The sequence below is a fragment of the Mustela nigripes genome, chromosome 14, assembly GCF_022355385.1.
Source record: "Mustela nigripes isolate SB6536 chromosome 14, MUSNIG.SB6536, whole genome shotgun sequence".
In the NCBI taxonomy this organism is placed as follows: domain Eukaryota; kingdom Metazoa; phylum Chordata; class Mammalia; order Carnivora; family Mustelidae; genus Mustela; species Mustela nigripes.
In genome coordinates, this window is record NC_081570.1 from 40207170 (window position 1) to 40224954 (window position 17785).

The following is a 17785-nucleotide window of genomic DNA, read 5'->3' on the forward strand; positions in this document are numbered from 1 at the left end:
AAAATGGAACTGGACCTTTTTATCACTTATCAGTAGAAGACCAAAGCAAGTTGAAAAGACTGTCTTATTAATCCAAGACATCTTCTCAGTCTTTTTCTAGCAAGCAATCACCAGGAATACCAAATCCAAAAATATTTAACCTTCTCCAACTATATTTATATATGGCCTGAAAGCTTTGGCATTATTTACCTAGAATACTTTACCCTACCTAGAATACTTTTTCTTCTGCTCTTCACTTGAATGGCTCCTCAACCATCATGTCTCAGCTTAAACAGTATGTCTTCAGAGAGGTCTTTCCTGAGCTTACAACCTACAGCAGTGACCCAATTCTTATCATGTCACTCTACTTTAGTTCTCTAGAAAGCACTTATTATCACCTAATAATTTTTCTTATGTTTCTATATTTTGTTGCCTGTCCCCCGCCACACCTCTACACATACTATATTGTAAACGCCATGAAAGCAGGTATCTTTGTCATCTTGTTCCTTATTATATCCCCAGTACCTAGAACAATGACTTAACACATTGTAAGATGGTACTCAATCTGTATCTAATAAATGACATCTGGTAACAGACATCCTTCATGAATAACATTATAGAGGAACTCTTAATTTATCTGGAAAACACTTTATGGGGCACCTGGGTTGCTCAGTCGTTAAGCATCTACCTTTAGCTCGGGTCATGATCCCAGGGTCCTGGGTTGGAGCCCTGCATGTGCCTCCCCACTCTCCCACTCCCACTCCCCGTGCTTGTGTTTCCTCTCTTGCTGTCTCTCTGTTTCTGTCAAATAAATAAATAAAATCTTAAAAAAAAAAAAAAACTTTATGACAAATTTGACAATTAGCAAAATAGCCAATGAAGAGACTACCGATGCATAGACCAAAAATCACATTCCTCAATAAGTCATGAAACTTTTCATATTCATTCCAAGTATTTGTTATTAAGGGTCTTTCACATATGTAACCCTTCCATAAACTGAGAAACTGTTCATTAAGAATGTTCTTCCTTTTCACTGCTCTGAATCTGGTTGGAGAAGATAGTCATACATGAAATCATACTCCGGAAACTAGTCTCATAGAGGAAAAATGTTACCTGAGGCCAAAAAGCCAGTGTAGGGCAATTATAGAACTGAATAGTGTATGTGTTCTATAAAGCCAGAGCTCCTTCCATATTTTGATGAGAAAAGCTAAAAGGAACAATGGACAAAAATAAAGGCTAACCTCATGCTAAGAAGTGAAGATTGTCTAACTCATTCCATTTATGAGACATGTTTAAGATCATCTCTTCCCCAGATATTTAATCTCTGTTCTGCATAATGCTTGTTATCCTAACACTAGAACTTTACTCCTTAGCTTTGGTCTTTAAGAGGCAAATATCCTTAGGACTGTGTCACTTCACAGTATTTATTCTACAAATATTTCTAAGTACCTAGTATATTTTAGGTACTCTTTTAGCTGCTGAAGCTATAGCACTGAACAAAAATATGTCCCTGATTTCTTGTAGCTTTACATTGTGATGAAGAAGATGAACAAGAAATATGAATATATTAATAAAGTAATGCATTTCAGTGATAAAGCAAGATAAAGGGAGAAAGTATGACAGAAGGGCTGTTTTAGGCAGGGGGATCAAGAAAAGCCTGAGGATGTGACATTTGAGCAGAGGACTGACTAAAGTAAAGAAATAAACTAAATTGATTATTGATGGAATATCATCCCAGGCAGGGGAATGGGCAAATGCCCTGAAGTGGAAGCACATTTAGAATGTTTAAAGAAGAGGTGGGACACCTGGCTGGGTCAGTCAGTTAAGTCACTGCCTTTGGCTCAGGTCATGATCCCAGAGTCCTGGGCCTGAGTCCCGGTGTGGGGCTCCTTGCTCCTCGGGAGCCTACTTCTCCCTCTGCCTGCTCTGCCTGCCACTCCCCCTGCTTGTGCTCGCTCTCTCTCTCCCTGACAAATAAATAAATTAAATTAAAAAAAAATAAAGAAGAGCAAGTAGGCCAGTGTGGCTGGCAAGCTATGAGCCAGAAGAAGAGTGATAAGAGATGAAATGAGGGAGAAGGTCAGGAACAAGATTATGTAAATCCTTCATGGGTCATAGCAAGGAACTTGGATTTTTATCCTAATTGTGATGAAAAGCTAGTAGAGGGGTTTGAGCAGGAAATATAATCAAGTTATGTTTTTCAAAAGAGGACTATTGTTTCCTTTAAATCTTATAACACCATTTAAATTTGGATAGAGATGCCATTTGAAGGTATGGATTAGGGACAGGGGAAAAAGAGATCATTAAATGGTAAAGCTGAGAGTGGGCAAAGAAAAGTTTTTTCCACTCATTTTTATTATCTCTGGTTACAAGTTGAGATAATTTTTTCTTACATTATCTTTTTTTGGTTTTGGTATCAAGATTCTAATGAGCATTATAACATAAGACAGGTAGCAAGACCTCTGGGAAGAATTTAAGATTGGGATACTCTCATGAAGATTTGGTAAGATTTCATCATGAAAATCCTGTGGGGTAGAGAGAGTGAGAAAGAATGGAATATCAAATTTTTGACTGTTAATTCAGTTTCTTTAATGCTTACCATTTTTTTTCAGGTTATCTGTTTCCTTCTTATACTAATTTTAGTACTTTAAATTTTATATAAAACTCTCCATTTCATTAAATTTCAGGATTTTCTTATATAAAGATACATGTTTTTATTGTTATTTATATATATTTATTTTTGTTTAAAACAGTTTATTAATTTCCTTTATGTTTAATTTAATAGCTACTTTATTAATTAAGAAATCTCTTCTGAATCTATGGCTAAATCCCCTTTTTCATACCTGAATTTTTATTTGTACTTACTCTTATTTTTTCCTGGCTTGATTTTCTAAGCAAAGAATTAATTTGCTGTAGATTACCTCCATCAGTAATTTCTGCTACTTAATCTTTCTTTCCTTCTATTTTCTTCTGACTTCTGACTTTCTTCTGACTTACTCTGTTGTTATTTCTCTTTCTTAAATCAAACAACAATTCAATTGTTTTCTTTCTTGTCTTCTAATTAGTAGATTAAGATTACACATTTGCCTCTAGGTACCGCTTACACTGTGTTCTAAGTTTTAGTATCTAGAACTCTCACTGTGTTCACTTCTAAATATCTAGTGTTTACTATTATGATTTCATTTTGACCCATAATTCTGAAATAAATCAATTGTAGAATCTAAATATATGGAGAATCTCAGAGATATCTTTTATTATTACTTCACCTCTACTTTAATTGCATAATGGTCAGAGAATGAGGTCAGTATGATAGTGATTCTTTGATACTGGTGCTGTGTTCTAGTAATGGCCAATTTTCATATGTATTCCATTTGTATTTAACTTGGCTATTCAAATCTTCTATAGTCTGCAAAAATATGTTGCTTAATTCATTAGTTTCTGAAATATGTTTGTATATGATTGTGGTTGCTCTATTTCTCCTTGTAATTCTACCAATTTTGCTGATTTGTACACGTAAGTTCACAACTGTCCTATCTTCTTGGTAAAATGGCCCTCATTACTATTTGCCTTAAATTCAACTTTATGTGATACTAGTATTGCTATATATTCTTTTAACTAATATTTAGCTAGAATATAATTTTCTGTACCTTTATTTTCCCTTTTCTGTGCTATTTCTCCAAAAGATGACTCTCTAGGGTGCTTGGGTGGCTCAGTTGGTTAAGCAACTGCCTTTGGCTCAGGTCGTGATCCCAGAGTCCCAGGATCAAGGCCCGCTTTGGGCTCCCACTCTGCTTCTCCCTCTGACCTTCTCCCCTCTCATACTCTCTCTCACTGTCTCTCTCTCCAATAAATAAATAAATTAAAATATTTAAAAAAAAAACAATAGATGATTCTCTGGTGAACAACATATAGTGGACTATTTTTAAAATCCTATTTGAGAACTTTTTATAGGAGTTTAATACTTTACTGAGATTTTAATATACATGATTTTTTTTTTTTGCTGTCATATTTTCTGTTCTCTACTCTGTTTTCCTGTGCTCCTTTTTCATATTACTGCTTACTGATGTATTGACTAAGTTTTCCCAATTTTTTTTCTTTCTAGAAGTATGCAGGTTATTTTTCTTTTCTCACTTCTAGACATACAACTTTGAATTACATGTGGATACACACCAGGGAAAAGCTCCACTGGCAACTAGGACATATGGGTTGATAAACAGACTATACATATTTGGAAAATGAAGGACTAAGTAGATATCAGAGTAGTTACAGGGAGAAATTACAGTAGGAGAGACTGCTGAGAACAGAACTATCAGGAACGCCAACCTTTAGAGCAAATGAAAAGAGGCGCTTTCTGAATGAATCAACCTGAATGGCAGACAGAACATTAAGAGTGAGTGGCATCCAAGCAAAATTCCTGTAAAGAGACAAATTAAGAAAAAGCCTAATACTTTATCAGCTACTTGAGGACAGAGCTTATTTTTATCCAGTATGTAATAATTAAATCCTTGGTGGACTAAATCTTATAATATGAAATGTGTATAATTAACAGTTTTTTTTCTCTTTGCTAATTTTACTTTGACTTATAGTATAGTCTGAAGTTTTGCCATCGGGATACTGCTTCGCTTTTCTATCAATTAGTGAAATCTGATTTATTAAGAAGTGTTTTTAGATGATTTTCAACTGTTACACAGGTTATGAATAAGAGATTGCTCTTATATTCTTAGCTTGATATTCTGTTTTCTGAAAAATATAATTTATGTTAAAATAATTCTAAAAGTAAAAAATAAAATAATTCTAAGCATAATTATAGACATAAATATCATAAATTTCTTTCTTAGTGTTTTCTTTTTTCAGAAATTGTAAATATAAAAACAGATTCAATTACCAGGCACCCCCTAGTGGCAGTAAAATTTTTTTAAAAAAATTCTTAAAGGACATGGTTTAAACTGTAGTGTTCTCTAGATCTATAGTTCTCACCAAACCTTGGGAATAAAATGGTTTGTCAGTAAACAATTTAAAAACAAATCACAAGTTCAAAATAATTATAGTAATTAATTTAAGGTTTTGCATGGACTTTTTCAATTGTCTCCCATGAAATCAAATCAAATATAAATCACCAAAAAAAAGGGAAACTAATCTCTAGTTTTATGGAAAGATGTATTATATTAACATACTAAAAGAAAAACAACTTGGATTTTAGTTAGATTTTAAATAAAATGTGCATTAACATGATTTTTTCATTAACAGGAGCTTCTAGATGTCCCTCCTCCCACTCCCCAGATACTCTGTGCTTTTATGACTTCTGTTTAGCTTTGAATTTTTTTTGTCCTACTGTTCCAACAAAGGAAACAGCATCATTTTAACTTAATAAAAATCCATTAAGCTAGGTTGGAAGATCGTGGCAGAGTAAAAGGACCTTAGGCTTGCCTTTTCCCAGGAATACAACGAGGTAATTATCAAATCATTCTAACCCCAGAAATTCATCTGAAGACTGGGAGAAAAAACTCAACAACTAAAGGTAGAGAAGAGGTTACATCAAAGAAGGTAGGAAGTGTGGAGATACAGTTTGGGAGAAAAACAGACTGTGGCCACCATAGTCAGGAGGGAGCCTGGGTCCTGGAGAAGGGTGACTAGCACACAGGAGAGCAAAAGAGGAAAATCAATCCCCATAGCAGATGGCTGGGAAAGCAAGAAGGGCCAAATTTCATGTCATGACTTCTTGCAACAAGTGGGACCTAAAGCCTAGAGTTTTAAGGGTCCACAGACTTGGCTAGAATAGAACCCAGAGGGCATTAAGCTACTCTTGGAAAGAAAGCAGGCAAACAACCCAAGGGCAAAGAGTAGAAACAGAGATCTGAAGAGCTCCTGGGGGACACAGTGGGTAGGCTATTTGCTCATTTTGGAGAGCATCCCAGAGAAGGAGCATTCATGGAAAGGTGACTCCAGAACAAAGGAACTGGCCAGCACCATTTCACTACCTGCCCCTCAGCATGACCACAGGGCCACCTGCAGGAACCAGCACAGCATGGACACTTGCTACCTAACTTGATTACACCAAGCCACACCCCTCCCATGCTCCAGAATAATCACCCTTCCCCATCATGCTTGCATCAGTCCAGTGTGGCAGTTTCCAGCTCCAGAAGACCAGCCCAAACCTGTGCTCACAACGTGTCTCCAAACATGGGAGTTCTGTGGAGCCTCAGTTCCATAGTGGTGGTGACAGGTCTCATTTCACAAATATACCAGGGCACACCTCATTTAAAAGTGCTACATTCAGGCCAAGGACCAAACACTGCCCACAACAGGCAAAGAGAGCCTCTACAGAGGACTGACCTGAAGATAAAGCAGGCAGGACAAAACAACAGAGCACAGCCAGCACACAATGGAGACACTTCTGCAAGTGCCAGGCCCTGGGGAACAGGAGAGAAAACACCTCATGGCATTAGAGGGCTTCTTAATAAAGCCATTACCTTCAAGAACAGCAGATACTGATTACTCCTAACACATAAGAACAGGCACAGAGACTTAGACAAAATGAGAAGACAGAAATATTTATCCCAAATTAAAGAACAGGACAAGGCCAGAGCCAGAGATCTAGGTGAAACGGATAAAAGTAACATGCCTGGTAGAGAATATAAGGTAGTGATCATAAGGATACACTCTGGGGTTCAGAAAAGACGGAGGACATAAATGAGATCTTTAACACAGAGATAAGTAATAACATAACAGAGATAAAGTGATCAATAAACAAAATGAGAAATATACTTCATGGGATGAATAGCAATGAACAGCTTCTGGGAGAAGCAGAGGAACAAATTAATGACCTAGAAGACAAGAGTAATAAAAAGTAATCAAGCCAAACAAAAGAGAGAAAAAAAATTACACAAAATAAGAAAAGACTTGGGGAACTCAGTGACTAAATCAAATGTAATAACATTTGTATACAGGAGTCCCAGAAGAAGAAAAGAGAAAAGAGGCTAGAGAAATTATTTGAAGAAATGATAGTTGAAAACAGAGGTGCTTGGGTGGCTCAGTCAGTTAAACGTCTGCCTTCAAGTCATGATCCCAGGTTCCAGGGATTGAACTCCACATGTCGGGCTCCCTGTTCAGTGGGGGGCCTGCTACTGCCTCTCTTTCTCCCTCTGTCCCTGCTCATAATCTCTCTCTCGCCATCTTTCTCTCAAATAAATAAATAAATAAATAATTTTTTGTAAAAAGCTGAGTAAACATCCCTTATCTGGGGAAAGAAACAGGAGAGGCACAGAAAACCCCCATTAAAGTCAATAAAAGCAGATTCACACCAACACATAATTAAACTATGGCGAAATATAGTAATGAAGAAAGTTTTTAAAAGCAGCAAGAAAAAGAAGACAATAACTTACATGGGAAAACCCATAAGGCCAACAGGGGATTTTTCAGCTGAAACTTTCTAAACCAGAAGAGAGTGGCATAATACATTTGAAAGTGCTGAATGGAAAAAATCTGCAGCCAAGAATACTCTACCCAAGAAGGCTATCATCAAATAGGAGATATAAGAGTTTCCCAGAGGGGCGCCTGGGTGGCTCAGTGGTTTAAGCCTCTGCCTTCGACTCGGGTCATGATCTCAAGTCCTGGGATCGAGCCCCGCATCGAGCTCTCTGCTCAGCAGGGAGCCTGCTTCCTCCTCTCTCTCTGCCTGCCTCTCTGCCTACTTGTGATCTCTGTCTGTCAAATAAATAAATAAAATCTTTTTAAAAAAGTAAATAAATAAGAGTTTCCCAGAAAAACTAAAATGAAAGGAGTTCAAGATCACTAAGCCAGCCTGCAAGAAATATTAGAAGGGACTCTGAGTGGAAAGGAGAGACCTAAAGTGACAATATAACAGCAGGAAACAGAAAAGTAGTAAAAATGAATATTTCTGTAAAAAGCCAGTCAAGGAACTCATTAATATAATAGAATGTCATGTATATGCTGTTATATACATGACATATATAACACCATATACCTCAAATGTGGGGAGGAGTAAAAAAATGAGTTCAAACTTAAATGATGATCAACTTAATATAGATTGCTGTATGAAGAAGACGTTGTATATAAAGCTAATGGTAACCACAAATCAAAAAGTACTAATATATATGCAAAGAATAAAGAGAAAGAAATCCAAATATATCACTAAAGAAAACCATGAAAGAAAGACAAGAAAGGATCAGAGAAAATCTTCAGAAACACCCATAAAACAAGTAACAAAATGACAACATGTAAGTGGAGTAAATGCTCCAATCAAAAGATAAAGGGTGATGGAATGGATTAAAAAAAAGTGACCCATTTATAGGATGCCTGGAAGAGACTCATTTTAGACCTAAAGATGCTCAAACACTGAAAGTGAGGGGATGGAAAAACATTTATCATGAAAGTCAATGTCAAAAGAAAGCCACAGTAGCAATACTTATATCAAACAAAATAGCCTTTAAAACAAAGACTGTAGCAAGAGATAAAGGAGGACACTATATAATAAAGGGGACAATCAAATAAGAAGATAAAACAAATACAAATATTTATGTACCCAATATGGGAGCACCCAAATACAATAACAAACATAAAGGAATTGATCAATAAAAATACAATAATAGTAGGAGACTTTAACACCCCACTTAACGTCAATGGACAGATCATCTGAACAGATTATCAGCAAGGAAACAATGGCTTTGAATGACACACTGGACCAGAGGGATTTAATGGATATATTTAGACCATTTCATCCTAAAACAGCAGAATAGACATTCTTTTCAAGTGCACATGGAACACTGTCCAGCATAAATCACATATTAGGCAAAACAAACGGGCCACGTCAAATTTAAAAACAAGTCATACTGTGCATCTTTTCTGACCACAAGACTATGAAACTAGAAGTCAATCACAAGAAAAAATCTGGAAAGACCACAAATACATGGAGGTTAAATAACATGATACTAAACAATGAACGGGTCAACGAAGAAGTAAAAAGAAATTTTTAAAAAGTACATGGAAACAAATGAAAATGAAAACACAATGGTTCAAAACCTTTGGGATACAGCAAAAATGGTTCTAAGAGGAAGTTCACAGCAATACATACCTACCTCAGGAAGCAAGAAAAATCTCCAGTAAATGATTCAACTTTAGATCTAAAGGAGCTAGAAGAAGAGCAAAAAACAAAACCTAATGCCAACAAAATGAAGGAAATAATAAAGATAAGAACAAATAAATGATATAGAAACTTAAAAAACAACAGAAAAGATCAATGAAATCAGGAGCTGGTTCTTTGGAAAAAAATCAGTAAAACTGATAGGCCTCTAGCCAGACTCATCAAGGAAAAAAAGGACCCAAATAAATTAAATCACAAGTGAGAGAGGAGAAATAATGAAGACTACAGAAATACAAACAATTATAAGAGAATATTATAAAAACTACATGCTTACAAATTGGATATCCTAGAAGAAATGGATAAATTCCTAAAAACAAATAACCTACCAAAACTTAAACAAGAGAAATAGAAAATTCGAGCAGACTGATTACCAGTAATGAAATTGAATCAGTAATCAAAAAACTCACAACAAACAAAAGTCTAGGACCAGACGGCTTCCAAGGCAAATTCTACCAAACATTTGAAGAAGAGCTAATAACCCATCCTTAAACTACTCCAAAAAAAGAGAAATGGAAGGAAAATTTCTAAATTCATTATATGAGGCCACCAGCTTTACCCTGATACCAAAGCCAGATAAAAATACCACACCAAAGGGGTGCCTGGGTGGCTCAGTGGGTTAAGTCGATGCCTTAGGCTCGGGTCATGATCTCAGGGTCCTGGGATCAAGCCCCGCATCGGACTTCTTGCTCAGTGGGTAGCCTGCTTCTCTCTCTGCCTCTGCCTGCCTCTCTGACAGCTTGTGCTCTTGCTCTCTCTCTCTCTCTGTCAAATAAATAAATAAATAAATAAAATCTTAAAAAAAAAAATACCAAAAAAGAGAAAGAGAGAGAGAGAAAACTACTGGCCAATATCTCTGATGAACATAGATACAAAAATCCTCAAAAAGATACTAGCAGACCAAATCCAACAATACATTACAAATGTCATTCACCACGATCAAGTAGGATTCATTCTTGGACTGCAAGGATGGTTCAAAATTTCCAAATTAATCAACTTGATACACCATATCAATAAGAGAAAGGATAAGAACCATAGGATAATTTCAATGATCCAGTGTGGCTCAAGGAGTTAAGGCCTCTGCCTTAAGCTCAGGTCATGATCCCCGGGTCCTGGGATCCTGCCTGTCAAATGGATAAATAAAATCTTAAAAAAACAAAACAAAAAAACCAACCCTCAAAAAGTAGGTTTAGAGAGAACATACAAAAGGCCTTATAGAACAAAACCACAGCTAACATCATCCTCAATGGGGAAACTGAGAGCCTTTCCCCTAAAGTCAGAAAAAAAGACAAGGATGCCCACTCTCACCACTTCTATTCAACACAGTGCTCAAAGTCTTAGCCACAGCAATCAGACAACAAAAATAAATACAGCGCATCCAGATCAGCAAGAAGTAAAATGCTCACTATGCATATGAATGATACTATATAAAGAAAACCCAAAAGACTCCTAGAACTGATACAAAAATTCAGTAAGTTGCAGGATACAAATTCAATCTACAGAAATCTGCTGCACTTCTATATTCCAATACTGAAGCAGCAGAAAAAGAAATTTAAAAAATAATCCCATCTACAGTTGTACCAAAAATAGCAAGATACCTAGGAATAAACCTAACCAAACAGCTGAGAGACCTGTATTCTGAAAACTATAAAACACTGATGAAAGAAATTAAAGATGACAAAAGAAATGAGAAGATATTCCATGCTCATGGATTAGAAGAATAAATACTGTTAAAAAGTCTATACCAGGGGGTAACTGGGTGGCTCTGCTTCAGCGCAGGTCATGATCCCAGTGTCCTGGGATCCAGCCCTACATCAAGCTCCCTGCTCAGAGGGGAGTTTGCTTGTCCCTCTCCAATTCCCCCTGCTTGTATTCCCTCTCTTGCTGATCTCTTCCTCTCTCTGTGTCAAATAAATAAAATCTTAAAAAATAAATAAATAAAATGTCTATACTAACCAGAGCAATCTACACATTTAATGTAATCCCTATCAGAATACCACAGGCATTTTTCACAGAATTGGAACAAACAATTCTAAAATTTATATGGAACCACAAAAGGCCTGAAGAGCCATAGCAACCTTGAAAAGGAAAAGCAAATCTAGGGACATCACAATTCCAGAATTCAAATTATTTTATAATGCTGTAGTAATCAAAAGAGTATGTTACTGAGAAAAAAAAGACACAGATCAATGGAACAGAACAGAAAACCCAGAAATAAATCCACAGCTCCATGGTCAATTAATCTTTGGCAAAGCAGGAAAGAATATCCAATGAGAAAGACAGTCTCTTCAAAAATATTGCTGGGAAAGCTGGATGGCAATATGCAAAGGAAACTGAACCACTTTTCTACATTATACAGAAAAATAAATTCAAAATGGATAAAAGACCTAAATGTGAGACCTAGAACCATAAAAATCCTAGAAGATAATACAGGCAATAACTTCTCTGACATTAACCATTGCAACTTTTTTCTAGGTATGTGTCCTGAGGCAAGAGAATCAAATATAAAAATAAACTATTGGGATTGCATCAATATGAAAAGTTTCTGCAGAGTGAAGGAAACAATCAATAAAACCAAAAGGCAAACTTACAGAATGTGAGGAACTATTTGCAAATGACATTATCCAATGAAGGCTTAGTGTCCTAAATATAAAGAACTTGTAGAACTCAACACCCAAACACCAGACATTTCTCCAAAGAAGATATACAGATGGCCAGCAGACACACGAAAAGATGCTCAACATCAGGGAAGAACAAATCTAAATCACCATATGATATCACCTCACACTTGTCAGAATGGCTAAAAATCAAAAAACACGAGCAACAAGTGTTAACAGGGATGTGGAGAACAAAGAACCCTCTTGCACTGTTGGTGGGAATGCAAACTGGTGCAGCCACTCTGAAAACAGTATGGACATTCCTCAAAACATTAAAAATAGAATTACTTTGTGATCCAGCAACTGCACTACTGGGTATTTACCCAAAGAATACAAAACACAAATTCAAAAGGATATATGCACCTATATATTTATAGCAGCATTATTTACAACGGCCAAGATATGGAAACAGCCAAAGTGTCCACTGATGATGAATAAAGAAGATGCAGTATATATACACAATGAAATATTATTCACCCATAAAATAAAATGAAATCACTATTTGCAACAATGTGATGAGGCTAAAGAGTATAATGCCAAGCAAACTGAATCAGTCAGAGAAAAACATATGCCATATGATTTCACTCCTATGTGGTATTTAAGAAACAAAACAAATGAGCGAAGGAGAAAAAGAGAGAAAGAGACATAAACCAAGAAGCAGACTCTTAACTGTAGAGAACAAACTAATGGTTATCAGAAAGGAGGTGGGTAGGAGGATGGCTTAAATAGGTGATAGGGCTTAAGGAGCACACTAGTTGTGATTAGCTCCAGGTGATGCATGGAATTATTGAATCACTACATTGTACACCTGAAACTAACATAACATCATAGGCTAACTGGAATTAAAATAGAAACTTTGGAAGAGATTCATAAAGACCACTTTAGTGCTGTATTAAGTACTCATCTGTCAATAAAACACTGCATTTCATAAGCACTATAGGGCCCTGCTTGCCTAGGAACTGAGCAATTTGACAATCAAAGGAAGGTCAGCCACATGGCAATGAAGAACAATTCCATTAGCCCAGGAAAATATTTTAATAAATCAATTTAATCATAAGACTAAAAAGCAATGGATTATAATCAATAATGTCTCCTATCTGCTCATAATTATGTGGACTACAGACTGGGTGACAGTGATTACACTCTGTTAACTAAACTACAAAAATAGGGGCACCTGGGTGGCTCAGTGGGTTAAAGCCTCTGCCTTCAGCTCAGGTCATGATCCCAGGTCCTGGGACCCAACCCCGTATCGGGCTCTCTGCTCGGTGGGGAGCCTGCTTCCTCTTCTCTCTCTCTCTCTCTCTCTCTGCCTGCCTCTCTGCCTATTTGTGATCTCTCTCTCGTCAAATAAATAAAAAAAATCTTAAAAAAAAAAAAGTTTTTTAACTACAAAAATAATGTCCTGACTAAATACAGAACCATACAAATAACTCCTTGTTTAACTTAATCTCATGTAGTATTGATAACAACACTGCTATAAACACAAGGACTACAAGTACTGTTTGGCTGTTTGCAATGATATACAAATTCAACCTCCCATTAATATGTGATCTTAACATGGAAAATGAACAGTGACTGATTCTTAACCTAACCTTAACAGTGATTAAATTCTTAACCCAAAATAAACTATTAACAGACTATCAAATATAATTACATTAGATTTAATTTTTTTAGTTCAGTGATTTCTACTTTGGTAAAAGCCAAATTTAATTTTTTTGCTACTATCTACCTATAATGGCATAATCTATAAGAAATATACATTTGGTCTTCTCCCCCAACCTCCACAAGAGCTCCCTAGAACCCTTGGAACTTTCTAAATCATAAGAGTATTACAGATGGAAGGATTGTTATTTATAACAATCCCCTTTCAGCCACACAAGAGTTTGCTCATGAGTTAATGACTTTGAGAAAAACCCTCAGGATGAGGACTGGTTGCAAGGGAAAGCAAGCAAGTAATTAAAGGGCTGGAACTTTCAGCTACCTGCATTCTCCCTCCCTCCATATTTGTAGGGAGGGCAGAGGGGCTGGATGTTGAGTTAATTATTAATAGCCAATAATTTAGTCAATCCTACCTATGCAATAAAGCCTCTATAAAAAAAAGCCCCTAGCTGAAGTGTTTTATTTTTACTTTTTCTGGAAGTGTTTTAAAGAGCTTCCAAGTTGGTGAACAAGAATGCATCCATGCTGTGAGGGTAGCACTCCAAACTTTAAGCTCCTGTGCTCAAAACTCTTCCATATCTTGTCCTATATATACCTGTTCATCTGGCTGTTCATTTATTTCTTTAAAATGTGTTTTGTAATAATTTGGTAATGGTAACTAGAGCACTCTTCCAAATTCTGTGAGCCATTCTAGCAAATTATCAAACCCAAGAAGGGGGCTATGAGAACCTCCGATGTATAACCCGTTATTCAGAAGCACAGAAGACAACCTCGACTTGAAATAGTGTCCATTGTGGGAACAGTCTTATGGAACTGAGCCCTGAACCTATGGGATTAGATGCTATCTCCAGGTAGCTGGTATCAGAATTTATTTAAATTGTAGAAAATCAATCTTCTATTGAAGAATTGCCCAGTGTGGGGGGAAAGAACCCCATACATTTGGTAGCCAGAACTGATCTGTGAGCAGCATAGTAGAGAAAAACATTAATTTTCTCCTCCAACTGTAAGGACCTATTTAGCCAGAGCAGCCCTACCTTGGTTGAATAGCCATTTTGTTGTTTATGCAGTAAAACTTAAACTGACCCTGCCCCCACCCCCCAGGGGAACTTACTTCAAAGCAAGACTGAGAAACCAGTCCCAGGTAACAAAGCCCAAATACAAGGGTGGGTCAGGTCAGGTGGAGATAATGCCCAAATGCAGGAAAGAGTCTGGTCAGGTGGAGAGAGCCAATCAGTAGAGCATGCATACTGTTTCCCTAGCTACTAAGAAGTGTGGGCCCTGCCTTTTGGGCACCAATTCTGACCAAGGTGATAGGCTAGTTCAAATGTCTACTATAGGGTAAATGGTAATTCAATTGGTCACTTATGTGTGATCTAGCATGACTGTGCAGCTTTCTCTGTATGTTACAATCTCATTGGCCACCTGTGTGTGGCCAGGCCCAACCACATGGCCTTTGCTCTATAAAAGTTAGTCTGTGAGTCAGGGAGGGGTCACCCTCTCTGTAAGATGCAGCTCCCACCTGTCTGTCTGATGGTCGGTTTGATTCTTGATGCTTGGTGCAAAATAAAGCTTTGCTTGACCTTCACTTTATATCAGTCTCGCTCCTTTGACCAGGGACCCATTATTGGGGGACCCAACATTACTATGTAATAATAAAATATTTAATATGGTAGGAAAAGTTTGAGAATATCCCAAGTTTAGGCACATAGGTCTCCCTACTAAACAAAATCACCAAGTAGTATTAAAAAAGAAGTAAATGTGTATAAAAATGGAAAAAATCTAGAAACAACTTAAACATAGTTCTGGAAAGATACTGCACTCACAAAAATTATTACTCTATCATTAACATCATGTACTTTAGATCAGTTTGTTTCACTTAGCAATAATAACATCATATATAATTTAATATCAAAATCATTTACCATTCTATAAATGTCCCGAGTTTCACTGTGAATAATGAAAAAAGAACAAGATACTTTATTCCAAAAAGAGATTAAGTCTTAATAGAAATGCTGTATCAGTGCTTTTCAAGCTGTATTCTGCAGTGCCTGGTGAATTTTCCTGAAAGGTTTACCTGCCTTAGCCATGGGAGAAGCTAGAGTTCCATTTTCTCAATCTCTTCCTTCCAACACTAATCCTTCCCCATCAAAAAGAACACTATCATTTTTGACTATTTTTCCCATAATCGAGTTTTGCAAAAGATTTTCTTTGGAAAAAAATTCCACCACTAAAATCAAACTATCTAAACCAAATAGTCTGAAAGTTTATGTAGTTAGTAGTTGTTGGTGAGTTAAAGCTTCAACAAGAGTTTGATTTGATTTCATTTTGGTACTTATATACAGCTTAAAGCAACTTAATAATCAAGATTCATTTCAGATACTCAGGAAAAGTAAACACCTTACCCAGTATGACTAGATGATGAAGGTGGTGGCAAGTCTGGTGTAAGAACATAAAGACTGTTGTTTTTTGGCAAATGTAGCGATTTTAAGACGGTCTGGAAAAGAAAAATAAAAGACAAAAAAATGACTGTTGTGGTACATTACTTTTCCCCTAAAGTTCTTAAAACTTTTCAGTATTGTAGTTTTTTGAAGCTTATAACAATTTCCTAAACAGAATAATGCAGCACTATTAAAACCAAGTAACTTGTTTCTCCTATATATACCATAAATAAGCATAAATATGAACATTAAAAAATACAAATGCTTTAGTTCATGATGAGATACAATAGATAAGAACACAGTTGAGAGTCATTAATTTCTTCACGAAGAAGTACATCCTTGAAACTAATATGCACTTCATTCCAGGATTACTTTAGCAAAAAATAGCAATGTGGGTTGTCAGAGATCATAAGACCTAGAAAAGATCATAGGAAGCACCTCAACCCAATGACTTTATAGATGAGGAGTTGGGAGCCTGAGCAGTAAGGTGACTTGGATGAGGTCTCTGTTAAGTGTTACCTAGGTCACTTAACTCTTACTCCAGAGGATTTTTTTGTTAAAATGACCCATCTAGGGTGAAAAAACTACTCTTGGAATACATCTGAGTTACATCTTGAAAACCATACAAAAGTTCACTAAATTTTTTGGCTGTAAAATTACTATATACCTTTCAAATTCCTAACTTGACAGTAAAAACTAACATAGTTCAAACGTTTTTTTTTGGGGGGGGGGGTTGTTTTTTGTTTTTTAAAGTAAGCTCCACACCCAGTGTGAAGTCCAACTTAGGGCACAAACTCACAACCGTGGTGAGATCAAGACATGAGCTGAGATCAAGAATTGAACAGTTAACTGACTCTGCCTCCCAGGTGCCCCTCAAACTTTTTTTTTGACAGCAAAATGCATTAAGAAACACATTTTTTATCTTTCCATTATAATCCAGGGCATACATATTTATTCTACAGATATTTATTGAGCCACCAATTCTGTGTCAGGACTATTCCAAATTCTGAGGATATAGTGATAAACAGAACAGTCTAAATCCCCTGATCTCTCTTATAGAGCTTTACATTTTAGTAGGAATAAATAAGGTAAGTAAGCTATGTCACTGAATATTAAAAAGTGATAATTTCTTGGACTAAAGACAGATCAGAGAAGGGGGGTAAGGAATATGGGGTTAGGAAGTTTTGTAATTTTAAACTGGATGATCAGAGTGGAGCTTACTTGGAGAATGTGAAAACTGAGCAAAGACGTAAAAGGGTGATGAAACAAATCATGAGAAAATAAAGAAAAACAATATTTCGGGCAAAGAAAACACCACAAGATGCTTGACGAATATGTAACTTGATATCCAACGTAACAAGAAGTCAAATGAACACTGGTAGAGGTAAGTCAGAGAGAGAACAGTCACAGTAGGGATAAGAAATGTGTTGAGCTATGGGCTTTGACTTTTACTCTGAATGAAACAGGAAACTACTCGAGTGACACGATCAGATTCACATTTAAAAAGAACTTCTTGGGGCACCTGGGTGGCTCAGTGGGTTAAAGCCTCTGCCTTCGGCTCAGGTCGGGCTCTCTGCTCGGCAGGGAGCCTGCTTCCTCCTCTCCCTCTCTCTGCCTGCCTCTCTGCCTACTTGTGATCTCTGTCTGTCAAATAAATAAATAAAATCTTTAAAAAAAAATAAATAAAATAAAATAAATAAAAAGAACTTCTTTGTCAGCTATGTTGAAAACAGATGGGAAGGGGTTAGCAGTGGAGGGTAGAAGCACACAGAAGGCTAATGGACTTTATGAAGATAAGGGTGATAATGGCTTATGTCAGTGTGATAGTAGAAGTGATGCAAAATAGCTAGATTCTGGATATATTTTGAAGATAGTGCCAAAAGAATTTCTTGACA

General features: G+C 36.5%; 1 protein-coding gene across 1 annotated transcript in view; it reads right to left on the reverse strand.

The window, feature by feature from the left end:
• The window catches only part of FAF1 (Fas associated factor 1), a 537816-nt gene that overhangs the window by 328393 nt on the left and 191638 nt on the right, over nucleotides 1–17785 (reverse strand). The window contains exon 6 of the mRNA XM_059374699.1: nucleotides 15855–15946. Coding sequence (XP_059230682.1) covers nucleotides 15855–15946 — 92 coding nt within the window. The remainder of the gene's footprint in view (nucleotides 1–15854; nucleotides 15947–17785) is intronic.